The sequence below is a fragment of the Esox lucius genome, chromosome 11 (assembly GCF_011004845.1).
Source record: "Esox lucius isolate fEsoLuc1 chromosome 11, fEsoLuc1.pri, whole genome shotgun sequence".
Classification (NCBI taxonomy): Eukaryota; Metazoa; Chordata; class Actinopteri; order Esociformes; family Esocidae; genus Esox; species Esox lucius.
Window position 1 is genome coordinate 27987648 of NC_047579.1, and position 26643 is coordinate 28014290.

General features: G+C 40.2%; 2 protein-coding genes and 1 long non-coding RNA gene across 3 annotated transcripts; 1 reads left to right on the forward strand and 2 right to left on the reverse strand.

Moving 5' to 3' along the window:
• Positions 1-987: 987 nt before the first annotated feature.
• Positions 988-11781, reverse strand: hsd3b7 (hydroxy-delta-5-steroid dehydrogenase, 3 beta- and steroid delta-isomerase). Its single transcript, XM_020051209.3, has 6 exons — positions 11521-11781; positions 6230-6385; positions 4336-4444; positions 2559-2658; positions 1679-1841; positions 988-1536 (listed from the first exon to the last, which is right to left on the reverse strand). Exons 1-6 carry the CDS (start codon positions 11672-11674, stop codon positions 1124-1126), a joined length of 1095 nt encoding a protein of 364 aa, XP_019906768.1. The 5' UTR covers positions 11675-11781; the 3' UTR covers positions 988-1123.
• On the reverse strand, positions 11668-26442 carry LOC114840338 (splicing factor 3A subunit 2-like). Its single transcript, XM_034295350.1, has 3 exons — positions 26328-26442; positions 12783-13077; positions 11668-11752 (listed from the first exon to the last, which is right to left on the reverse strand). The coding sequence occupies exons 1-3, from the start codon at positions 26410-26412 to the stop codon at positions 11731-11733; spliced, it is 402 nt and encodes a 133-aa protein (XP_034151241.1). The 5' UTR covers positions 26413-26442; the 3' UTR covers positions 11668-11730.
• On the forward strand, positions 16348-20172 carry LOC117595267. The gene is made up of 4 exons (XR_004576456.1): positions 16348-17963; positions 18059-18146; positions 18296-18334; positions 19887-20172. It is a non-coding gene; the product is annotated as an uncharacterized LOC117595267 (long non-coding RNA).
• Positions 26443-26643: the final 201 nt, after the last annotated feature.

The window sequence follows — 26643 nt, forward strand, 5'->3', positions numbered from 1 at the left end:
GTAATAGAACACCATTGATGCAATTATGTTAGGTACAATGTAGAGAACGTAAACAATTAACGTGAGAACAATGTGTTGTGTCCATGGCGACATTGCGTTTTGTTATTTCCATTCCATGTTCCAGGACAGAGCTGGGTGGTGTTGGTGAGCATTCATGCAGATTAGAGGAATGAAAGAGACTGTGTCCTTGTGTCGGTATCATTCTTTATTAAAAACCATTAATGTAAAAGTTTAAATAAATTAAAATACTTTATCTGGAATTAAACAAAATAAATATTTGTTACATTTATAATACAAAAAGAAGAGTATTCTCATAATTGAAATAACATCAATAGACATTATATATCATTGTAAAAATTCATTTCAAAGTACAGTTATATAAAGTAACCAACTTAGTCATTAGTAATAAGGGTATTCATTAATCTCCATTACCAAATAAAACATTTTGAGATCATAAAAACCACAATAATCTTATTCTGTCTATTCATTATTGCAGGTCTAAGATGTAAATATAGACAAAGTATAGTAGAATATGTATCTCTCTTAGCAAAACTTTGATAATGGTAATTTGAAAAATTTATTTGCACTGCTTATTGCATAACAGAAGACTGTGTAACACTTGAACTCCAGTCACAGGATCATCCATCTGAAATTAATTTCCATCTGAATAATCTAACCTTGGAAACCAATGATTGTTTTAGATGATGCGAGCAATGTCTGACTATCGGAAAATTATGGAAAGAAAAGTATGGAAATTCTGAAACAACCTGCTGCAAACCTGAACCTCATTTACAATGTGATATGACCTTTAGAGATCAGTGTGCATTTGGAGGAGCATGGCCATTTCAAAAGATCATGTGAATGGAGAACCTTTAAAACTGCTGTGCTTTCCTATATTGCATACATTTATGAATATAATTACAATACATCTAAACCATTCTTTGAGATGAACCCTAACACACCAGAGGTTCAAGAGAACACAGGTCATGAGTTAATAAGGATACAAGAAATGTATAGACTGGTTATAATGAATGAAACACAGGAAGAACATGAACCAGGTCATTATGTGTGGTTTAGCCTAGACCAATCAGGTCATGATTTGAGGGGCAGGGTTCAGCCTATATCAGCAGTCCTTGCGGTCCTCAAGGGGAAAGGTGTCAACCCATCTCTGTGTCCGAGCCTTGCACTGGTCCCAGTCGTAGAGGGGGCTGTACTCGAAGTGTCGATGGGCCTTGTCTGAAGCCACAGTGAAGGAGGTGCTGGCCACGGCAAGAGTGTAACGGTTGAGTAAGGGTGTGTAGTTGTACACAGGCTTCAGCGCCCTGCGGACGAGGTCATTCATGCATGCCACAAACCATAGCACCGCAAGCGGAACGCGAATCTGGCGGAAGTTGAACCCTGACAAGAACTGCATGTTGAAGTCCTCGTAGCTCTTGTAAGGCGAGTCATCGTAGCAGAAGTAAACTTCCCCTCCAAGCCTTTCGGGGCGCTCTCTCAAGGAGCGTGCTGCCAACAAGTGCATCCAGGCCACGTTGCCTGAAACCGGAGAGAAAACCCTTTACCACACTGACAAAAGGCAACCACTAAAGCAGTCGGGAAAAACACCAACTGCCGAATAGAAAGTCAGATTAAGGAGATGATGGCTGGTTATAACATCAGCACTGGCATCAGAGCTCACCCGCATAGACACGCCCATGTTCTGTTTCCCGCGGGACCCCACGGATGATCCAGCCTCCCGTCTTCACTCCCATCTGATAGAACTCCCTCATCAGCTGGTGCTGCTCGCCATAGATCCCTGTGGGACGAAGGGAGCAGGTGTACAGGCAGGCTCCTCCATTAACCTGCCCAGACAGACAAGGGGGTGAATGGGTTAAGGTTCAGGGGGTGAATGGGTTAAGGTTCAGGAAGCAAACACTTGTTCACATCCAGTAAGAGCAACCAAAAAATTTCTATTATTCAGTATCATTCAATCCTATCATTTAGTATCAGTTATGACACCGGACATACATTCATGTTTTGGACTAAATAAAAACAATTTGAAAAATGTATCGCTGAATTATTGACTGTGGTCGAGGAATTCACAATAAAAAGAAAAAAGGCAATGTACATATGACACCTTAATGGCCAGTTTCGCAAGACACAGATTAAAAACAAGTTCAATAGAAAACGCCATTGAGCTTGTTTTTTTAGTCCTAGAATAAGCTTAACTGGTGTCTGCGAAACTGGCCCTAAGAGTTCTACCGCAATCCTTTTTTAGCTTTAATTTAAAGGTAAGGAAATGTGAGACTGCAAAGGGTGTGTGGGCTTTCACAAGGGAACCCGTATCGGTTAGGCTACTGTATCACTGTGTTCACAGTCTCTTTTCTAGAACATTCAGTCAGACAGAGATTGGAGCCAACTATCTGTAGACATTCCTTTCTGTAGACCATCAGAGGTTGTCACCTAAATCTGGCTATTAATGAGAGTAGCATTCCGGGCAAAAATCCCCAGTCCTTAGAATGTCTATCACACAAACGTGTGGGTGTTACAGTGTCTTTGTGTCGTGTTAAAACATGTACCTTACTGCCATTGGCCTCCAGCACCAACCTCTCGGCCTTGGCCTTGCTCCTGGGGTACGGCATCGCGTGACAAACATTGTAGACCGTGTCTTCATTCCCTCTGTGCACGAGAGAGACAGACACAGAGATATCAAGAGAATGAAAGAAAAAAAAAAAGAGTGAAGGGGAGGGGGGTATTTTAATGACTTCTGAACAGCATTAACATTAACATTTTCATTATAATAACATTTACATTTTAAGTCATTTAGAAGATGCTCCTATCCACAACCATTTACAGCAATGAGTGCATACTGTAAACACTGGATGTTTTCCCTGACTGGTCATACACAAAGCCAGTCACGTAGCTTCCAGGTTAATTAGGTATTGTTAGAATGAAGAATAAGCCTGTGTGTGTGTGTGTGTGTGTGTGTGTGTGTGTGTGTGTGTGTGTGTGTGTGTGTGTGTGTGTGTGTGTGTGTGTTTTGGTGCACACACGCATCCACCCACGCATGCGTGTTTAAGTGTTGTTAATGAAATCGTGCTTCTGTTGAAATCATGCTTCTGTTGCTACACAGTTTGCCTGCCATCATCACACCGCATCTTTGCAATTTTACATTGAGAAAAACTATTCTTATATTCTATATTGTTGCACTATTTGCCCAAGCAGTCTTTCACAGAGTGGTGAACCCCTCGCCATCCTCACTACTGACATACCCATACCCTCTGGAATGATCTTTTAATACCCAATCATATTACTGACCTGTTGCCAGTTGATCTAATTAGTTGTGTGATATTCCACCAGGTTACGTTTTGTTAGCATTACGCAACTTTTCCAGTCTTTTGTTGCCTCTGCCCTAAATTGTTTGACACGTTGCTGGCATCAAATTCAAAGTGTGCATATATCTTTCTAGAAACAAAATGTCTTCGTTTCATCATTTGATATGTTGTCTTTGTAGAATGTCCTATTAAATACAGGGTATAAATGATTTGCACATCATTGCATTCAGTTTTCATTTACTTTGTACACAGCATCCTTTTTTGGAAAACGGGGTTGTATAATCTTATAAGGATTACAACTGTTCAACATATCCTCAAAATAGTTAAATACCTAACATATTTTGGAACACAGTGAGTCTGCCAAACCAGGAGGGCTGCTGAAACTAGTTTGTGTAAAGCAGCAAAAACAAATTACTAAGTGTATTCTATTATCAAAATTAATTGGATATGAATATTCACACACTCATGTCCATTTTGTTTTACAGTCATTAGATAATGCAGGGGTGGGATTTAACTATAATCTAGCCAAACACAATCACTGTAGTCTGGGAAGGGATGACAGAGTGGGAGAGAAGAATGAAAATATATAATATATCTAGATCCCTAGTTTGAAACAAGGCAAGAGCTCCTCAATATTCCCCCCAACTAGCTAATTTAGTGCAGCTGTAGCATTAGGAAGATTTTTGTATTTAAAAATAAAATAAAATAAAAATGCAAATATTGGTACCATGACTTCAGTGTGATTTGTTCCACCAATGCTACATAATCATCCTTCCGTTATTCATACTTCCATATACATCATGTTGAAATCATCTACATGAGCCCTTTTTGAGCTTCTCAATCCATTTGGGATAGTTGCGGATCTCTGGACACGTGCGCTACAATTGTGTGCTACAAATGCTAAAGGTTGAGCATCTGGATACTAAATTTGGATTTGAAACTCCCGTCATACTTTATCTGCTTTGACTGCTTGAAGGGTAAAAACAATAAGAGCCTTTTTGTAATTAGGGTGAATCATTACCGGATGAAGCTGTCTCCTTTTACATTGGGGCCAACCACCTCCATGCTGCTGGTGTAGACCAGGTACTGGATGCCATTCTCTACACAGGCATTGATCACATTCAAAGTACCTGTAAAAAAATATTTGAGATAGAGTGGAGAGAGAAACATTCTACAAGTTAATATCCAGAGGTTATCACTGAGTTGATTGTGAAAAGAAAAGGACAACAAGTTAGAACCAGGGAGTGGTGCTGTTGACAAAACAATAACTCTGGTCAGAAACAATGTCAGATTTTGAGTACAGAAGTACTTGTGTGTTTGACTATATCCTTCCTGAGGTTTGTTTTCCTCAAAAGCTCAACACGTAAACATCCTGAAAGGATATTTTGTCGTGTATATATTGACAACAGTAAACTAGAAAGAATCCATTCCTGCAAGGATAATGTTTGTCCCAAATATGAGACAGAGGCCCATATCCGGGATGGAGAGTCTTTTAACAGATGCAACCTTTCTGAAATAATATAGATGCATATAAAATGCATTTCAATAAATTCCCAAATGTTTTTTTTTACGGACTGCCAAGAAGACAGTGTGTAGTGTCTTCAATACAAAGGCCCAATCAGTCATTCAGGGTCGATATACAGTGCTTTCTGTAATTGGGACAACTGGTTTGTGTTTCTGGTTAGTCAGGTGTGTTCAGTCAATTCATTTCTGCAGAGCTGTCAATGCTTAATCTTGATAAAAGGCTTTGCACAGACCTTTGAAGTCTGTGAATAAGAGGACAAAAATTATAAATTATCGTTGAATAATCTTTCGTCATTCATCTTTTAATTACCAGTGTGGGTTAGAATGCTTTTAAAACCAATCAGTAGAAGGAAAAGGTGGAATACAATTATTTAAAAAATGCATTTGCTAAATCATTGTGAAACACTGGCACACAATACCGAAACCAGCTTACCCAAAACCTTACCCTGATAGGCCAAGGAAGACCTCTTCAGAGGATGACCAAAGAATGCTGACATTATGAACAAAAATAATCTCTGTGGATGTGTCACACACTATAATTCGCAGAAGATTAACCAGCAGAAGTACACAAACCACTAATACAAACCACTAGTTAGCGTTAAACACTGGATGACCAGGTAAAAGTTTGCTCAAATGCACCGCACGTAGTGTACTCAAATGCACAGCACATGGTGTTCTGGACTTGGGTACACATTAGACTAAAACTAACAGAATAATGGCACATGGAAAGTTTGGAGAAAAAACAAACTGTCCAAGATAGTTTTTGATAGTTTATTGCAAACCAGCTGGTTTGATGTGCATCACTGGTAGAGGGGCTTAGCAGTCGATTTGCTGCAGTAATGTAATGTAAATAACAAACTAAATAATAATGAGATTTAAAAACATTATGAAAATAAACCCTATAATAAAGAGTCACATGATGAGTCTACCTTCTTTCTCTATGTGTATATCCCTGCACCATAAAAGCATTGTTGACTCATGCAGTCATATTACGCCTCCAGTGGGAAATCCCTGCTTAAGTTCATGACCTGGTCTTTGCCTCTATGCAGCCAGCTGGGCAGTTGCTACAATAGGCAGTAACTAATGTATTGTATATAACTACACAACAACTGTAGAGGAAAATGGGGTGGTATTATAGCGAAACGTTTCTGGGCAAAACAACTGAAACTAGGGCAAGGGAGAGATTCCATGACTCAGCCCATAATACTCTGGGGTATGAAACTGTACATTCCCCAAACTCAAACTAAATAGGTTATGAACAAAGCGTTTGAGACACATCCAGTATTTCTCCATAACGGTTAACGTTGTGGAATTTATTTGCAGCCTTCCCAGTACTCCTCCTCATTCTCATTCTCCTTTTCCTTCGAAATCATCCGTCTTCTACATCTCACCTTGAACATTGACAGCCTGGATGACTGTTTCGGGAACTTTGTGCCAAACGTCCACCAGGCTGGCTGTGTGGATGACCAGGTCTGCCCCTCTGGACGCCTCCAGGACACTTGAGTAATCTGTGATGTCCCCCTGTATCAACACAACCTTCACACGGTCTGAGGGGAGAGAGAGGGTTGACATTTGTTGGATATAATGTCAAATACAGACTGATTTCACAAAGACTACAGACGTAAAACATGGCCTAGATTGCGCAACTGTCAGACTGAGACAGGACAACTATAGTCCTATTGTGTAGAAAAGGTATAGTGCAGAATGAAACAAACATTCTTCTCATTTAAAGTCCTGCCACAACATCTGAATAGGGCTTAGGCCCGTACCTTGACAAGGCAATTTGGACACTTTACATTTCTTGTTCAACCATTTTGAACTGATTTCCTTGAGTGTCTTGGATCATTGTCTTGCTGCATGACTTTCTCTGTGACCCAGCTTTGACCTTCAGCTCACGGACAGATGGCCTGACATTCTCATATAAAATTCACACAAAGCTGAATTCATGCTTAATTTAATGGAATGAGGTTGTCCAAGCCTTTTCTCGAGAACTTGGTTGTTTGAAAACACAACATTAATGTCAAAGTATGTCACCAAAACAGGTTACCTCCCTCCTTTTCGATCGATTCAAAGGGTACAGACAGAAACAACATCCTCCATGCTCAGAGTTGCAATCCCCAACACCCTAAAGAAAAGCCTACCAATCAGTTAATCTACCGTTTTGATTGTTATGTCTTGGTGTAAAGAATGTCTACTGCAACTCTTGTAAAGTCATGTAAATGATTCGCTGCCTATGTGGCTTGGTTTGTGTAGGAGACCTCAAAAGGAACTACGTACTACAATGTGTGAACAACCGAGTGCCGTCCGTCGGTCAGACACTAATAGTTGTTAATTTCAAAGGAAAAGGCCAATTGTGATGTGAATTCTTCTATTTTGGAGATGAGAAATTCAACGAACACAAACCTGAAAGTGATATCGACAAAAACCAAAGGTCCAGAGAAACTTTCTGGACCCACTTCCCAGATACAATAGTCCCTAAAGGTCTAAACCTGGAAAAGAACTACAGCATGTGAAGGACCCTGGTACTTTTCATATCCCTGTCACAGTCAACAGGCTTAGTAACTGTGTACCACATACGAGAATCTGGCATACTAAGAAACAGCACAAATCTTCCTTATTGCGCTAGTTCTTCTCTTACGTTTTGTGTAGTTTTGTATCGTCTGTATTCCTCCAAGTGGAGTTACTGAGTACATCTTTAAGAGAAAGGCCCTATCCATAGTAGTGTACGACATCCAATCATTAAGTGTCAGTTTCCCAGACATTAAGCTTGGTCCAGGACTATGGGTAAGAGTACAACCTGATGCCCATCACTGTGTCAATTGTGTCCAGCAACTATTAATATGAGCACATATTCTTTGTATGATCAGTCTCATGAAGGCCAAAATGCTACATTTATATGAGAATATTGATGGTGTTTTTATTCTGAGCGAGTGTTGCTCCTTTTACTTGCGCACTATAACAGCTGTGTCCACTACAGGTCTCCGCTAAAAAATACTAAATAAAAGACGCCCAGAAAGTAAATCACTCCGTCACAAAGGAGGTTCAGTTTGTTCCGTCTTTCCTCTTTGATATATTGAAAACACCAGAATGGTTCAGATGCGGTTTCCGCAAAGCCTCACTAATACAGCAGTCTTTCATGGAGCTCAGCCTCAGTAGCTTCAGAGGCTTGGATGTGTCAACTAGTTCTTTGTTGACCTGCAGGGGCAGTGGACCTGACTTTCTCTGAATATTTAGTCTGCCATACGGAAATATCCAGAGGATTCCAAAGCTGGAATACTAATACCCAACCACTAAAGTCAATAAAGCTGTTTTCAGAAAACCAAAAATAAGAGCTTTAATTACCCAGTAATTACAACAGGTCAAATATACATTATATATATTAATGGCACATATAACAAGAGAACCTACACCATGTAAATGCCTTAGAGAAATACCAAGCAAGGGCTGAAAGTCAAAATGCAAATGTCATTCATAACATCTTGTTGATCTTTATTAGCTGATTGTTCCAGTAAGATTAAAAGTAGACTCTGAGATGTGTAGAGATCAGCAGGCATTCCTCCTGGCTGGGACGCATGAATACAATTAATCAACAAGACGTCATGCTTAGTACACGTATGGAATGGTGCGACACTATTTGTTTGACTGACTGCAAAAGGAAATCTCTCCTCATCATGTAGGCTACATGTGATCAACATGAAAAGTACAAAGGTTTTATTATTCGAGTGAAATCAAGGTTGTTTTTTTTTTTATTCGAGTGAAATCACCAGGAAGTAAGTGGCCTACTGGAATGGGGTGATAAACTAACATGAGACTAACATGAGAGACTATATGATACCAATGCCATGTATAGGGTGCTATAAAATGTTACATTCTATTGGTCTGATTTAAATCAAAACATTCTCCGTATTTTCAGTATTCTGCTCTCAAAAATAAAATGTTCTTAATAGAAACATATCAGCATTGTATGTTCTACGTTTCATATTGTTGAATTCCATTCCAATGTCTTGAATCTGTCCGCATCTTTTATTGGGCACTACGAGGAAACAGCATAACCACATACTGCCCAGACTTCCCAAGAGGGTTCACCCATATTTCTCCCCTCCTAAATCCTGAACGCAACTCCATAGTTCCACTGAAAGGCAGTGGCTTCACCAGTAAGCCACCAAACAGCCCCGCCCTTCCTTTCTAAGTATTATCTCACGGTGACAGAGGGACGCCTTTAGCATAAATGACACAAGTGCTAATGAGCTTTGACCAGAGGGTCACACAGGATGCAGATGGAGATCCCTCTTATGAGACTGGGCACCAGTAGGCAACTAGAATCAGCCCAGGACAAAGTGGATGTTTACCATCTGGGACATACTTATGAAAAGGGAGGAGAAACACACTGAAGGAAATTACATGGGCCGCATGCAGTACTCAAGGACAGGAAAACAGATCTATCGGTGCCTGTGACCCAATCATGCAATGGGTGTTGATGCGTGCACATCCTCTGGAGTCTGCACAAGGCAGCTACATTTTTTTAGGAAATGGTGAAAGAGAGCCTGCGACGTGACTTTTCCGTCCGGATGTCGAAAAGACGTAAGATCATCTTAATCACATCCTACCCTGATGCCCCATTTTGACTAATTGTTGTTTGCAGGAGGTCTTTTTACGGCTCCCTATCTAGCCCTCCCTCTAGCGCCACCTACATCCCCTCTATAAATCTGTTTCAGTAGAGTGCTAATGTAATAAAAGTTTATTTAAGTTGAGAAAATTGATTCTGAAAATATATAGTTGAAGGAGTTCTTATGCTTGAGAACAGGAGAAAACAGTAAGGAGAAATACAAAAGGTGTAAGAAAAGAGAGTTGGCAAGTAATACAGCTAAAATCAATTTGGTATTTGGGTCCAAATTATCTGAAGATTCCAGTCAAGGGCGTCATATTACTGCACCACACAGGACTGATAAACACATGGTTTGTAGCCTAGGATGGTCCAGAAGATTGAGAACCTGCCTGGGGGGAACATTTACTACTGCAGCATGGGTTCAAATAAAAACAATCGCTTCCACTCCCTCTGTCGATTTGAACATATAAATTACAGAAAACATACGGTCCAGAATACAGTGAAGTATTTTGAGAGTGACAGATTTTGTTGTTTTGCTTCTGTGCTCCAGCACATTGGATTTTTAATTAAACAATCAGAAGTACAGACTTTCAGGTTTCATTTGAGGTTATTTACAGCCATAAACCATGAACTGCACAGGAATTAAAGCACTTTTATAAAAAGTTTACCCATTTTAGGGCCTTGACGCCTCTTACATGATAGACATGTTTGTTCCCAGTAATCGACAGAGGGCACTCTATCAATCAATCAAATTAATTTATAAAGACCTTTTTACAACAGCAGTTGTCACAAAGTGCTTTACAGAGACACCCGGCCTTAAACCCCAAGGAGCAAACAACAGTAGTGTTGAATTTCAGTGGCTAGGAAAAACTCCCTAAGAAGGTCGAATTTTAGGAACAAACCTATAGAGGACCCAGGCTCAGAGGGGTTACCAGTCCTCTTGTGGCTGTGCCGGGTGAAATATTAAGTCCAATTGGAATAATAAATACATTTCTCTGGGCTAAAGCCAGTGTCTATTTGATTTTAGACTAGGTCAGAAGTATGACCAGGTGGACAAGGACAGGGACAGCAACGGGCCCCCCAAACCAGGTAATCCACAGGTGTGGACCAGGACCTCATCTCCTCCTAAAATTTTAAACTGGAGGAGACTGAGAAAAGTTAGTAGTGCATTCCTCATATCCCCCAGCACAATACTCCCTACTCCAGTGGTTCCCAACTACGGTCCTCAGGTACCCCCAACAGTACACATATTCATTGTAGCCCCAGCCAAGCACAGCTGATTCAACTTGTCAACTAATTATCAGGCTCTCACTGAGTTGAATTGGGTGTGCTTGTCCAGGGCTACAGCAAAAATGTGTGCTGTTGGGGGTACTCGAGGACCGGAGTTGGGAACCACTGCTCTACTCGCCAAGAGCCAGTCTGCCTGCTGGACCAAAGTTTCAAAACCAAGGCAGGGGGACACATCATTGTCTATTAAAGGCCCTCTGACACATTTTCTTAGTTAGCGCTCAAATAATTAATTATAATATACACCCTCTGTGCTTTAATGATCGTTTGTAAATAATTTAGTTCTGACTTCTAATGCCTTCACTTTATATATTACATATAAAGCGTCCACTTTAAGTTTAATTTGTTTAGCTTTGTTTTAAATTGAACTGCTTAATTTATGCATCAATCAAAAATTCCAAAACTGAAAGAAATCGGTATATGTTTGTAAACTCAACACAACAAAATCACATCACGAATAGCTGCACCTCACTCTTTCCCCTAATGATCAGTTCAGATTATTGGGAGTCAAATCCTAGTTGCCCTTCACTGATTCTTAAATAAATACAAATTCACGGATTCGACACACCACTTATGTCGTAAATACAAGAAATTCAAGAAAGATTAGGCTTCTATCTTGCCACACAAGCCTCGGTCTTGCTTATTTAAACTAGGTACTGTCCGACAGCAGTTTCCTGCGGCTAATACCAGTGAATTCAATATGCAAAACATCAGATAAAAATAGAACTACAAAGTGAATTTGAGACAAGTTAACTGGCATACGTCACTTTCAATCTTATTTTTGCTTACCTGTGTCATGTAAGCTTGAGTTGATGTGTTTGTCAAAAAGGCGAATTTCAGTAACAGAATCCTCTTTCTCCAACAAAACCTGTAAAAGGTGTTGTCCAAGAAAACCACATCCCCCAGTGACTAAATAGACCAGACCGCGTTCTTGGGCTTGCATTCTTGAGCAGGCTAGTATCTCCAGTTGATGTTTACTGAGTGGCACCGGTCGATCCTTCAGTGAATCGTGGTTGTGGATCTACAAAACGAGACCGCACAAATATGAAATGAGACTAGTATTCCGCCCAGCAGCACAAATGATTACGTCACAATCGTAATATAATGAGGAAACTTTCAAAATAAAAGGCGCCATGTCAATTTATTGCACGCTTCATTTGGGTATGTGTGCCACAGAAGTTCCAATTTCCCCCCTTGATACCACTTCTCCAGGAAGATTCCACATACAATTTGACCCATTCATTTAGTAAATCCAACGCATGCAACACACAGCACGCTGTAAAACTGACTTGCAATTCGATTAGAAATACAAGCTCTTCCGACTAGTATTCGGCCAGCAGCACTAACGACGACGTCATACTCGTATTGTAAAGGAAACATTCAGAATATAAGCGCCAATGTCAATATATTGTATAGTAAAGAATTCATTCTAAAGATGGCAAAGTGTAAAGATAGGTCATTTTTAACCATTGATGGGGGGAAAATACAGGGTAAAAAGTAATACTGGCTATAGACAGCAGAACTTTCTTAGCCACCCACTCGATTGGCTCCAGTGCAAGACTAAATTCAGGTATAGTGTATTGAACTGGAGCCAATGGAGTAGGTGGCTAATGGATATATATGGGTTCTTTATACCCTGGTGAGTAATACTCAAATGCCATGTTCCACGGCACAACTTATAGTTTTCTTATAAGGCAATTTGCATAGGCCAAATTCAGGTACAGTCTTGCATTGGAGCCAATGGAGTAGGTGGCTAAGAAAGTGCTGCTGGCTATACTTTGTATTTTCCTCCATGAATTGAGGAAATTCTATATGGATTCTTTAAACTCTGGTGAGTAATTCTCAAATTCCATGTTCCATTGCACAACATCTAGTTTTTTTTAATAAGGCAATATAGGCTACAAACCGGTCAGTACTTTTTTAATGTCTAATCCTATATTCTTCTTAAAAGATTTGTTTCTAATCATTATGCTTTTGCTTTAATAAAGGGCCTACGAGCACGAGCGTGGCATCAGCTGGCCGCGGGTGGTAAGAGGTGCACGAAAACCAACACTTTGGCCACTCTGGGTATCGCTGGTGGGCTCCTCTGGCTGGAGGGGGTACCGCTGGTGGGCTCCTCTGGCTGGAGGGGGTACCGCTGGTGGGCTCCTCTGGCTGGAGGGGGTACCGCTGGTGGGCTCCTCTGGCTGGAGGGGGTACCGCTGGTGGGCTCCTCTGGCTGGAGGGGGTACCGCTGGTGGGCACCTCTGGCTGGAGGGGGTACCGCTGGTGGGCTCCTCTGGCTGGAGGGGGTACCGCTGGTGGGCTCCTCTGGCTGGAGGGGGTACCGCTGTTGGGCTCCTCTGGCTGGAGGGAGGTGATTTTTAAAATGCCCCCCCTAGTTAGTGGTCACCTTTGTTTTGTTTTGCATGTCCGTTCCACCCCCTCCTTAAGAAAAACATATAACTTGCCCAAAATGAAAAAATCTTACAATTCATATTAACAATATGTAAAAGAATGTCAAAGTTGTTTTGCATTATATATCCTAAATATCGCTTTATTCCAGTGTTTCAATCCTTATGTTTCAGTTTCTATGGGACTTTTGTTTTGAAGGCCAACAATAATGAATAATTCAAAGTTCAAACTGATCACAAGCCATTCACCTTCACAAGACTGGTCCCCTTGAGCTTCCACTTTGAAAAAAATAATTGTAAAATGTAAAATGTCACTGTTAAAATAAGTGAATATCAGAGTGAAAATGAATGTTTAACACTGGGCTCATAGCCTTTAAAACATCTGTATTCTCTTTGGTTTTGTTCAATGCTGCAGGGCCAGGATTTGCCAGCCTCGGAATCAGCCTCTTCACCTTATATTCCACTCCCTGTACTCAATGTCATGTGCCAATAATACAATGCCCCCTATAAGTATTATGACAATGAAGAAAACTATTTTTTCTGTACACTCAAGGCAAGTGAAAATGAAGATGAATGAAGCAGAAGTATAAACTGTCACCGTAGTCTTATCTCAACACTGGGCCTCATGGCCATTCAAACATCTGTGTCCCCTTTTTGTTTTTGTTCACTGTTGCATGGCCAGGATTTGCTAGCCTTGTTATCAACCTCTTCACCTTACATTCCATTCCCTGTACTCAATGTCATGCCTATGGACATTCGTCATAGGAGCACGATTTGATGTCAGATAATCTCCTCGGTCATAGTGGAATGATAGTGTTTCACAGTGTTTATTCACTCAGAGTTGATTTTGGGTGTGGTGACGGCCCTCCCTCTCTGTTCACTTGTGGTTTGTCTGTTGTCTTGCCCCAGGAGGGTGGGTGGGTGCTGCTTAATAATTGTTGTTTGTTCGCCAGGAGGAATGGTTACATCATGTGTAAACCACTAATTAGTTGGGAAATGGACACAGGGATTGAAGAATATTTATAGGAATATTTGGTACGGCTTTGACAATGGTGTACTTCTGCCATAGGTCAGTGATACGTTATCTCCCTCATTATGGCTCATTGAGGTTCACCAAGCTTTTCCTTTGCCAGTAATGTCTGCAATTATTATCAGAAATGTAACTTTGAAAGATGTCCTGTTTTTCGGGCTAAGGCTAATCCCACATAGCCTGAGTTAAGTTAAAGCCCATTGCGTAATAGCTACTGGTTTGGAAGACTGTGCAATACAGTCACTTGACTATTTTGATGTAATGCTCATTTGCCTGCCTTGCTGTTTGCTGTTACAACTTCTTGTACATGCCTGATTAAGCATGATTTTATTGTTTAGGATGGAGTGTTTTTACCATGTTAGTGTTTGGACAAGAAAGCTCAGTCCTTGCTTGATAATGACATAGCTGAGCGTTCCTTCATGAGCTGGTTGTCTCCATGCCTGCTGGTAAGAAAGCCAGACAATATTTTTAGGTTCTGTGCTTATTGCTAATAATTCCACCGCCGTTTCCCTCCTAATAGCTGAGGTCCAGGGCAGAGTTCATGTTGTCACTTTTTCCAAAGCAGATCATAGAGAATGTCATACTTCTCCTTAGCTCTGCTCCAGTGCTTGCTAACCAGTGTTTGGAACTTCCCTTCAAAACTTTAAGTTCATGCTGGTAGTGTGGGGCCAAGCGCAGTGTTGATTCAGCCTGATGACCTGGGCAATCAGCATGTAAGCTACATTTAGATCAGGAAATATTTGGACACTGACACACTTTTCATAATTATGTCTCTGTACGCCACCACAATGGATTTTACATGAAACAACCGAGATGCAATTGAGGTGCAGACTTTCAGCTTTAATTCTAGGGACTGAACAAAAATATCATATGAAACGTTTAGGAATTGCAACCATTTTCATACACAGTCACTTTCTTTCAGGGGCTCAAATGTGATTGGACAAATTAACAACTTTGTTGAGAATCCTTTGCAGGCAATGACAGCTTGAAGTCAAGAGCGCATGGACATCACCAAACATTAGGTTTCATGCAAGAGTGACTGACTCGGCCGTTGCAGAATATTCCAACTCTTGGGATGCTTTCGCAGTATGTGTTGGGGCATTTTCCATCTGTAAAGTGAAGCGCCGACCAATCAACTTTGCTGAATTTGGCTGAATCTGAGCTGACAAAATATCCCTATACACTTCAGAATTAATCCGGCTGCTTCTGTCGTCTGTCACATCATCAAAAAACACTAGTGACCCAGTGCCATTGGAAGCCATGCCATCACACTGCCTTCACTGTGTTTTACAGATGATGTGGTATACTTTGAATCATGAGCAGTTCCAAGACTTCTTCATACTTTTTTCTTCCCATCTTTCTGGTACAAGTTCATTTTAGTTTCATCAGAATGCTGTTCCAGAACTGGGCTGGCTTTTTCTTTCCTTTCTATCTGGCCTTTTTATTCTTGAGGCTTACGAATGGTTTGTATCTTGTGATGAACCCTCTATATTTGCTCTGGAGGTGTCTCTTTATGGTAGACTTGGATAATGATATGCCTACCTCCTGGAGAGTGTTCTTCACTTTGCTAGATGTTGTGAAGGGGTTTTTCTTTACCATGGAAAGGATCCTCCAATCATCCACCACTGTTGTCCTCTGTGCACATCCAGGCCTTTTTGTGTTGCAGAGCTCACCAGTGCGTTCTTTTTTTCTCAGAATGTACCAAACTGCTGATTTGACCACTCTTAATGTTCCTGCTATCTCTCTGATGGACTTTTTTAATTTGCAGCCTAAGGATGGCCTGTTTCACTTGCATTGAGAGCTCCTTTGATCTCATGTTGTAGGTTCACAGCAACAGTTTCCAAAAGTGAATGCCACACCTGGAATCAACTACAGACATTTTACCTGCTTAACTGATGAAGAAATAATAAAGGAACAGCACACACCTGTCCATGAAACAGCTTTTGAGGCAAGTGTACAATTATTTTTGGTCCCTTGAAAAAGAGGGGGCTACATATTAAAGAGCTGTAATTCCTAAACCCTTCTTGTGAATACCCTCAAATTAAAGCTGAGAGACTGCACTTTAAGCCCATATTCATTATTTATTTGTAACTTAAATATATTTTCAGTAAACAGCCAAAATAACAAAACTTGTCACGTATCAGTGTCTCTGGACCTAATTGTATTTCTCTATGTAGTTTAACAGCTATCAAACCATTCCATTGCATTGCATTTTGTTGTACTGTACTTGTACTGTTCAATGACAATAAAGTTGAAATCTAATCTAATCTAATTTTGCGTACGATGCAGTGTGCTTATCAACATTCTATGCAAAGGTATCTCTTACAGGCAAGACACATCAGAAGGCACGTCCACATCGTTTCTTTGTTGACTATGTTTTGGGGGAAGGCCATGGTTTGTGGAAGTATATTCATGGTCTGGTGTCGTTTGACACACCCTCCTTTCCCTATATGCACAACTTTTTATGTGTTTACTTTAGTGCATCCAATTTTGTCCACTATCTTCACAAGCTTTCAAGGTCCTGACGCAGAGAAACTTCCTCATAGAATAATTCTGTCACCACCATATTTCAGGCTAAGGACAGTGTTCTCAGAAGGATGTGCGGTGTTCAGCTTGAGCCAAAATTATCGCCCAGCTTTTGAGGACAAAATAACTCTATGTTGGTTTTCTCCAACCATATAATTTTCTTCCACTTCTCAGATTCTTCCACATGCCTTCTGGCAAACTTTAGCTGAGATTTGATGATGACTACCTTAGTGAAGCACCCAGACTATTGTTGCAGTATGCACAAGTGTGTTCCAACTCAGCTGATGAAAACTGAAGGCGGGGCCATGCAGCAGGCAGATTGTAGGCCTTGAGATCACTTAGCGTTAGTTTTACCTCAGATCGCTAACTCACCTCACTCTATATTTTATTCACCACCCACGGCAAGCACTTACATTTTAGTGATTGGCCTGGGTCAAGCATTATATGGTAATCGTGACCTCTGTGCCAATCAGAAAATGGGAGAAGAAACTAGGGGAATCAACAAGGGAGGGGAACTTTTTATTTTGGGCACATGCGTGAAACCGATATTCTACATATCTTTTGCTGCTGAGAATGGCCGGTGTGAATGCTAATTGTTCAAACCTCTGGGCACCAATCAAGCGCCAACATGCACAACCATTAACTCCTTTAGAATTGCCATAGGCCTCTTAGTGGCTTGTTAATTTCTTCATTATGGACTTTACTGTGCTCCAGGGTTATTTAATGCCTGGGAAATATTTCCTACCACTGATTGGTGCTCTTAGAGAACCATATTCCAGATTTGTTTGGAATGTTCCTTCATCTTTCTTGATGTAGTTTTTGTAAGGAAATGTACTAACCAACTGAGGGCCCTCCCAGAGACAGGTGTATCTAACATGAAATCATGTGAAACAGCTCAACTGCACACAGGTGGACTTCATTAAAGTAATTGTATGGCATCTAAAGACAACTGGTTGCGCCACAGTTTATTTATGGAAAAGGGGATAAGGACTGGTGCAATCAATTATATTTTGTTTTATATTTGTGACTAATTCAGAACATTTAGCAGATTTAGCTTTAAACTTTGACAGAATGGATTTGTTTGTGTAACTAAAACTCCTGAATCAAATACATTTTAATTTGATGTTGTAACAACATTTTATTTGGGATGACTCTGAATGCAAATGCACTGCTAGGGCAGGGCAGGACACACAGCTTTGTGACTTTTTTGCTTACCCAACTGAATATTTGTTTTACGTCATTTTTAAAAGGATAATATTTTTGGAAAGAAGCTGCAGAGCTCTGTGAGAAATGTCACTTCTGTGGCCAAATAGTTTATTGATCGTTCTTTTATTGTTATTAATAAAAAAGTTAAGCTATATTTTACCCATATTTTCAGGAAAGACAACAAAACAGCCCCATCCAACATCCAGCATTCCTCCTGGGCAACACTGAGGCAAATTTCTCCATCAATGCTCAACCCCCTGGTAATGTCAATTTGCCCGACCAGTTTTCAAACACCTGTCTGCAATGATTCAACTGAATTTCACTGAACTTTTGTTTTAAACATTAAATGATGTGGGATGATGATGCATTGATCAGTTTAAAACCATTGTTTCCCTTTTGCCCCCATTAGTTTGGCAGTGACACGGAGTGGGAAGTCCGCTTTTCAAAGGTAAATGACGTCTTATATCAGGGGTGGGCAATTCATTTTTACAAGGGGCCACATGAGAAACCTGAATTGTGTCAGAGGGCCACACCAACGATAACTTGAACTTAATTCTGCTCAAGTTTCTGCCATTGTAAAATGCACTAAATTATATATTTTGAATAGCTGGTACTGATAATCGGAAGAATAAAACTATTCTGTAAATATTTATATTAGGTAATGTGAAATTGTGGTGTATAGGTCAAAAAAGAAAACAAAAGCAATTGTTGAATCAGTGCAATTTATTGTTAATCTCCACAAACAATGAAAAACAACAAACAACTTAACAAGTTTATAGAAATACAGCAATACAACAAACAATAACATGTAATGTTTTCCACCTCATTTTACCACTTCTTGGCTTGAACAAGGGCATTGAAATCTGGCTGAATGTCTGAGGTGGCTGTGGGAAGGACAGCTGAGAGGTGGTCATCAGTGATAGAGGATCTGTGTTTGGATTTGTTTAACTTCATCACTGAGAATGTCTCTTCACGTACATAGGTAGATCCAAAGAGGACTAGAATCCTCTGAGCATGCCTCCACAGGTTTGGAAAGTTCTCCTTTTTGAGGGAGGAGTAAAAGTCCAGCAGTGAGACTGACCTGAAGTGCTCTGCCAGAAGTGTGTCAGACTGCAGGTCAATGAGTTCCATCTGAACATCACTTGGTGAATTATCCACACTGCAGTTGAAGGGAGAAGAAACCATCTGCATTTCACCCTCAAGAGTCTTGAAATCTTGAAATCACCTCGAAAACTCTGAATGCAGTGCTTCTAACATGGTTGTAACTTGTGGATGTGATCGGCTGATCTTTTGGTTTCTTTTAGTGTTGGCAAGTGGGTCAGAATGTTGTCCTTCACTTGGCTTGAGATAAGCTGCAACTTTCTCATGAAAGCCTTCACTGCACTGTCCATCTCATGCACAAAAAGGCCCTTGCACTGCAGTTAGACATTTAGTTTGTTCAGTAGTGCAGTCACATCCACAGCGAATCTGATGTCTGCCACCCAGTCTTTATCTGAAAGCTCTGGGATGTTGTGTCTTTTCTTAATACAGAAATCCTGAATATGGTCTCTCAGGTCCCAGACACTTTTCAGTACTTTGCCAAGGCTGAGCCACCTGACAGTGCAGTGATAGCTTATGTCACCATGTTCAATCAAATTTTTCTCAAAAAATGCAACAAATTGTCTGTGATTTAATGCCCTCGCTCAGATGAATTTAACTGTTTTAGTTACAGCATCAACAACATGGTTCATTTTTAACATTGCCTTACATAACACTTCCTGATGTATAATATAATGCAAAAATTTGAATTTCTGCAAAGGGTTCATTTCTGTCACTTTATCCTGCATTCTCTTTAAAAGTCCAACATTTTTCCCCGTCAGATTAGGACAACTGTCTGTTGTCACTACTGCCAGCTGGTCCCATTTCAGTCCTAACATGCATTTACCTCTGTGAACAAGTCATTACCAGTGGTTGTCCCTTTCATTGACTGCATGGCTGCCAACTCCTCCGTGATTTGAAAGTCTGCAGTTATCCCAAGAAGATGAGTAGCTGGGCGGTGTCACGTACATCGCAGCTCTCATCCAAAGCCAGAGAAAAATCGACCGCTCTGTTCTTCAGCTGAAGCTCCAAGTTTCCAGCGATGTCCTCAACCCGCCTCGTTACAGTGCATCGGGAGAGTTATACGTTCTCAAATGCGCCCTTTTTCTCCGGGCACAACAACGCAACAGAGTCCAATAAGCACTCCTTAATAAACTCTCCGTCTGAAACGATTTTTCTGGCGATTTTGTGAGAAATTACATAACTTGTCCTGACGGCTGCATCTCTGGGGGTGTGAAGTTTCGTAAAAAGTCCTGGTTGGGTTTGCAGTTTTGCTAGCAACGCATCAGACTCCCACGCGCGCTCTTCATCAGACAGATTTCTGTATTTATCCTCATGCTTGGCCGTGTAGTGGCGATTCAAATTATAATCCTTTAACACAGCGACCTGTGTACCACAGATTAAGCAAACGGCTTTACCTTTAATTTCTGTAAAGAAATACTTGGCAATCCATGTCTTGTTGAAAACACGGCATTCGTTATCAACTTTTATTTTCTTAGCGTGAGCTGACATCTTGAGGGTAACCTGGCTAGCGTCACTTGTCGCTGTTCACCTTCACAAGGCCGAAAACCAAAAACCGAAACACCGAAAGAAATGATTGTGTCAATTATTCGGTGGATGAATTTTCGGTGCCTCCCTATAATTTATGATTGGCCTCACGCGGGCCGGACAGGGACGTAAAAAGGGCCGGATGTGGCCCGCGGGCCGTAGTTTGCCCAGGTCTGTCTTATATCCTTTGGACAACTGTCTTTTACACCTGTTGGCTGAAGCCTTTGACACACTCAACCATTGTATCCTAATGAATAGACTCATCCACCTAGAGTTCTCACAGAACTGTCAAGCCTAGTTTGAAAATTATTTATTTGGCTGTGTACAATGCAAAATATCCCTGGGGCCCCTGAATGGGCCCCCTAAAATCACTGCTTCACAGTTAGCTACATTATTGTGGGATCAGGGTTCTGATCATGCTAGTGTACAGTGTTAGCCAAGGGGACCCACAAAGGGATTGCAAATGGTCAGTACCGTCTAGGTCTGGGGGGTTAGTAATTTAATAGGTTGTCCTCTGATGGAAGGACATCTTTTCTCAGACCCACGACAAAGAGAGAGTCTTTTTTCCTCTACTGCTCGACTTATGACTAGACAGCTCCAAATGTTTTTGCTACGGGTTTAAATCAAATATTTACTGCAAGATAAGAGTTTTTTTTGGGCTTGTTACACTCTTGTTATCTAACATACTGTAATGTCTAGTTTAAAGGTAGGTTAACATTTCTTTGGTGTAGATAACCTATGCTAAGGTTCACCGGCTTTTTATTTATTATGTAATATTTTGGAACTATACATTTCAAAGTTTCCAGCTAACCATGTTAATAACTTCTAAATAAAATGGTTAATCACTTGTTCCAAAATGTGACCTTGTTACACATTAGGATTAAGAATCCACATTAAACCAAGCTTCATCTTTTAACTTGTAGTTGCTACTCCTGCTTAGGTACGTTATACTTACAGTATTTCCTATTCATCTATGTAGCTAGTTATGTTATACTTGATTCAGTATAGCCTTTAAGTAAGGTCATTAGATATAAACAAAACCATCGTTTTTGTGCTGTGTGCTGTGACCATAACCCAGTCCTAGCGTGTTTATCAACCCTGGTATTATGTGGGTTAGATAGCAACAACATTGTAATATCATAGTAGTTACTTGCAGCAATGTCATATTTGGGTGTGGGTTATCAACATGGTAATTATCAAATGACTTTCAAAAGTGTAGTTTCATTATTTATTTATATTACAACATCATTTGTAACAACATCTGTAGTTAGACGTGGGATACAATTAAATGAACGGATTCCATGACAACCACATTATAACTGCCAGGCTCTTACTACAGGTATCACTGCGTTAGTAAATAGAGCAACTTAAAATAGTGTCTTGGTTACTGCAGGTAATACTGGGTTAGTAATTAGAGCAACGTAATATAGTGTCCTGGTTCTTTTCACACTGCTTGCTCAACCAGGCTCTTATGCTTTGGGTTTCTCTTTGGAATCGACTATTTGTTTCTGTCATGTGGCGGAAGGATTAGCTGTGCAAACATAGGCTGCACTGCAACACACGACTAGTTGAGCTGTAAGCTGACATTCTATAAAACAGAATGCCAGCTGACAGCTCACTAAAAAGTACACAAAAGAGCTTGAGGAGATCTAGTGAAAATATAGTGAATATGTGATACAAAGACTGTCATGTACCGTGTTGATGGAAATAGGAAAGAAAAAAAGATTTGATGGTATAACATATTTGTGAAATATTTGAGTTTTATGGCTCTGCCATTTATGGCTGCTGGAACTCTCACTTTATTGATCATGTAGCTTCTGATGCCAACAGTAGAACTGATTCTAAAGTTCACAGAAACATGTCTGCTAAAGTACAAACAAATCACCCCAAAGCCTCAAAACTCATTGGACGGAAAATATGTTGCAAGCTGACCCCAAATATACTGTCATAGCAACTATGGACTTTCCAAAAAGTGGAATGTTATTGACTGGCCAAGTCAATCTCCACTTAGAAATTCAATTGAAGATGCAAAATGTGCATAAAAATAGATTCATCAACAGAGAAGATGCTATTCTAACCCATGGTGCCACACCATAAATCATGAACTAAGTGTTTTATTGTTTGACAATTGTTTAAAGCCATTTTATGCTTTAACGGATTGAAAAGTGGTGAAAAAGTTAAAAGAATTCAAACTGATAATGCGGCAGTTTAGGTACATCAGATGCTGTACGTGGTTTAGACAACAGTAACCCACAGCACTTTTCCGGTTGATATGCAGATGTATTGACAAAGCATCAACTGGTTGACACTCCTTTTCCCATACCAAGTATTGACGTAAGTTTCAAATGGCAAAGTTTTCCATTCAATGGCAGAACTAATATTTGACATTCAAAATGCTAACCAGCATACACTATCATTCAGAATTTCCAGGTCACATAGAGATGTCCTTGTTTTCGAAAGAAAAGCAATTTTTCTGTCCATTAAAATAACATCAAATTGATCAGAAATACAATGTAGACATTGTTAATGTTGTAAACGACAATTATAGCTGGAAATGGATGATATCTATGGAATATCTACATAGGCATACAGAGGCCTATTATCAGCAACCATCAGGCCTGTGTTCCAATGTCACGTTGTTTGCTAATACAAGTTTACATTTTAGGCTAATTGATCATTAGAAAACCCTTTTGCAATTATGTTAGTACAGTTAAACTGTTGTGCTGATTAAAGAAGCAATAAAACTGGCGTTCTTTAGATTAGTTGAATATCTGGAGCATCAGCAATTGTGGATTCGATTACAGGCTCAAAATGCCCAGCAAAAAAAATTATATATATTCTCAAAGTTGTTAGTCTATTCGTGTTCTGAGAAATGAAGGCAATATATCAAGCATGATGGCGATGTGGTGGTCTGGGGTTGTTTTGATGGTGTTAAAGTTTGAGATTTTTATAGGGTGAAAGAGATCTTGAAGAAGGAAGGTTATCACTCCATTTTGCAACACCATGCCGTACCCTGTGGACAGCATTTGATTGGAGACAATTTTATCCTAAAACAGGACAATGACCCAAAGCACAGCTCCACACTATGCAAGAATTATTTAGGTAGGAAGTAGTCAGCTGGTATTGTGTCAATAATGGAGTAGCCAACACAGTCACCGGATCTCAACCCTGTTGAGCTGTTGTGGGATCAAAATTGCCCATCAAGCCAATCCAACTTCTGGGATGTGCTTCAGGAAGCATGAGGTGAAATCTTTTCAGATTACCTCAACAAATTGACAACTAGAATGACAAAGGACTGCATGGCTGTAATTGTGGCAAATGGAGGATTCTTTAATGAAAGCAAAGTTTGAAGGAAACAATTATTATTTAAATAAAAAAGATATTTCTAACTTTGTCAATGACTATACACTCACCTAAAGGATCATTAGGAACACCATACTATTACTGTGACCCCCTTTCGCCTTCAGAACTTCCTTAATTCTACGTGGCATTGATTCAACAAGGTGCTGAAAGCATTCTTTAGAAATGTTGGCCCATATTGATAGGATAGCATCTTGCAGTTGATGGAGATTTGTGGGATGCACATCCAGGGCACAAAGCTCCCGTTCCACCACATCCCAAAGATGCTCTATTGGGTTGAGATCTGGTGACTGTGGGGGCCATTTCAGTACAGTGAACTCATTGTCATGTTCAAGAAACCAATTTGAAATGATTCGAGCTTTGTGACATGGTGCATTATCCTGCTGGAAGTAGCCATCAGAGGATGGGTACATGGTGGTCATAAAGGGATGGACATGGTCAGAAACAATGTTCAGGTAGGCCATGGCATTTAAACGATGCCCAATTGGCACTAAGGGGCCTAAAGTGTGCCAAGAAAACATCCCCCACACCATTACACCACCACCACCAGCCTGCACAGTGGTAACAAGGCATGATGGATCTATGTTCTCATTCTGTTTACGCCAAATTCTGACTCTACCATCTGAATGTCTCAACAGAAATCCAGACTCATCAGACAGGCAACATTCTTCCAGTCTTCAACTGTCCAATTTTGGTGAGCTCGTGCAAATTGTAGCCTCTTTTTCCTATTTGTAGTAGAGATGAGTGGTACCCGGTGGGGTCTTCTGCTGTTGTAGCCCAGGTTGTGCGTGTTGTGGCTTCACAAATGCTTTGCTGCATACCTCGGTTGTAACGAGTGGTTATTTCAGTCAAAGTTGCTCTTCTATCAGCTTGAATCAGTCGGCCCATTCTCCTCTGACCTCTAGCATCAACAAGGCATTTTTGCCCACAGGACTGCCGCATACTGGATGTTTTTCCCTTTTCACACCATTCTTTGTAAATCCTAGAAATGGTTGTGCGTGAAAATCCCAGTAACGGAGCAGATTGTGAAATACTCAGACCGGCCCGTCTGGCACCAACAACCATGCCACGCTCAAAATTGTTTAAATCACCTTTCTTTCCCATTCTGACATTCAGTTTGGAGTTCAGGAGATTGTCTTGACCAGGACCACACCCCTAAATGCATTGAACCAACTGCCATGTGATTGGTTGATTAGATAATTGCATTAATGAGAAATTGAACAGGTGTTCCTAATAATCCTTTAGGTGAGTGTATTTCCTATTCAAACTAATTTCACATGTTTTCATGGAAAAGAAGGAAATATCTAAGTGATCCCAAAGTTTTGAACGGTAGTGTACAAGACCGTGAGAAGTAGGAGAGCCTTTTTCTTCAAAGAAAAAAATCGAAATATATTTCAGAAACATGTCACCATTATTGACAGCCCATTACATTAGAGAACCAATTCAAATGGAAGTATCTTCTCATATGTCTGAGTCATTAAGCATTCTTAAAATCTCAACTTTCTAGTTGGGGTATAAATATGAAGTGACAAACTTGACAGTTCACAAGAACCATCTATCAACATGATGATGTATGAGACACAATCTGTAAGTTGGTCTGAATATGAGCGTTTGTTTAAGGAGTCAAATATAACAAGAGTCTGACGGACACATTCCATTGGGGGATGAACATTCGGGGGAATGTGCCTGCCTGGAATTATGCCTATCCAATAAATGCTAATCATGCAAATGTGTATTGTCATAGTCAATACACATTTAAGCATTTTAAATCAGGAATGTACAAATACGTGAATGAATACTTGGAATGGTTCAAGAGAGATACTGTTATTATTCTATTCAAGACAATCAAAAACTCCTATTCAAGGCAATATAAGTTTAAAAAGTTTAATCAGTTTAATATTTTAAAAAGTATAGGAGATACCAAAACTTTACTTAGAAGGATGCTGTTCCAGACTATTCAGTATGTTAAACATTTTAGAATGGACTCTCTAGCTGCGGAAGTAGCAGCAGTCCTAATATACTGATGATATAAGTGAAAGATTGAGCCTGGGGCCTCTTGCTATGCAAGCCCCAAGTGACTATCAATCATTAAAAATGTGAAATGCATTTACCAAAGTGACCCAAAAAGGAATGACCAACCGTTTAAATCTTCTATGTAAGGAGCAACCTCACTCAAATCCAGCTCTTCAATAGTAAAGGCCATATACGCCTCAAAAAAGTATTTTTACTACTCATGCCTGTGCTATGCACATTTCAGCGACTCAATAGATAAATTACATGAACACTTTTTTTATCCACTTCACACGCTGAGCACAACAACCCCCTCCCTTCAGGGTTTAACAACTTTAACAACTGGTTTCAGTTGTTTTTCATTTGGCAACAGGCATCCCGGCATGACTACATATTGCTTAACATGTGCATGTGCAATAGCAGTAAGTATTGAAAGACTTGGTCACCTTTTCTGTACTCGCGTTGTTTTCCTCTCTCAGTAATTCCAATTACATTACTAAAATCCACTTGGCTCAATTTACAATAAACCATGCATTCTCTCACACATACACAGGAAATCTTCTGGTTTCAGGTGCAGCATGACAAATGTACCTTCTGGTAAATCCTGTCTAGACAAGGGCATTGCTTGCATACAGGAACTTCCTGGAAGCAAGTGTGCAAGCCACTATAAAAACACTGATGACAGAAAATCCATTGCCACACAGGATAGGAAACAACAATTAAAAAATACTATGTATTACCAAAGGCTCTTTGTAGTAACCA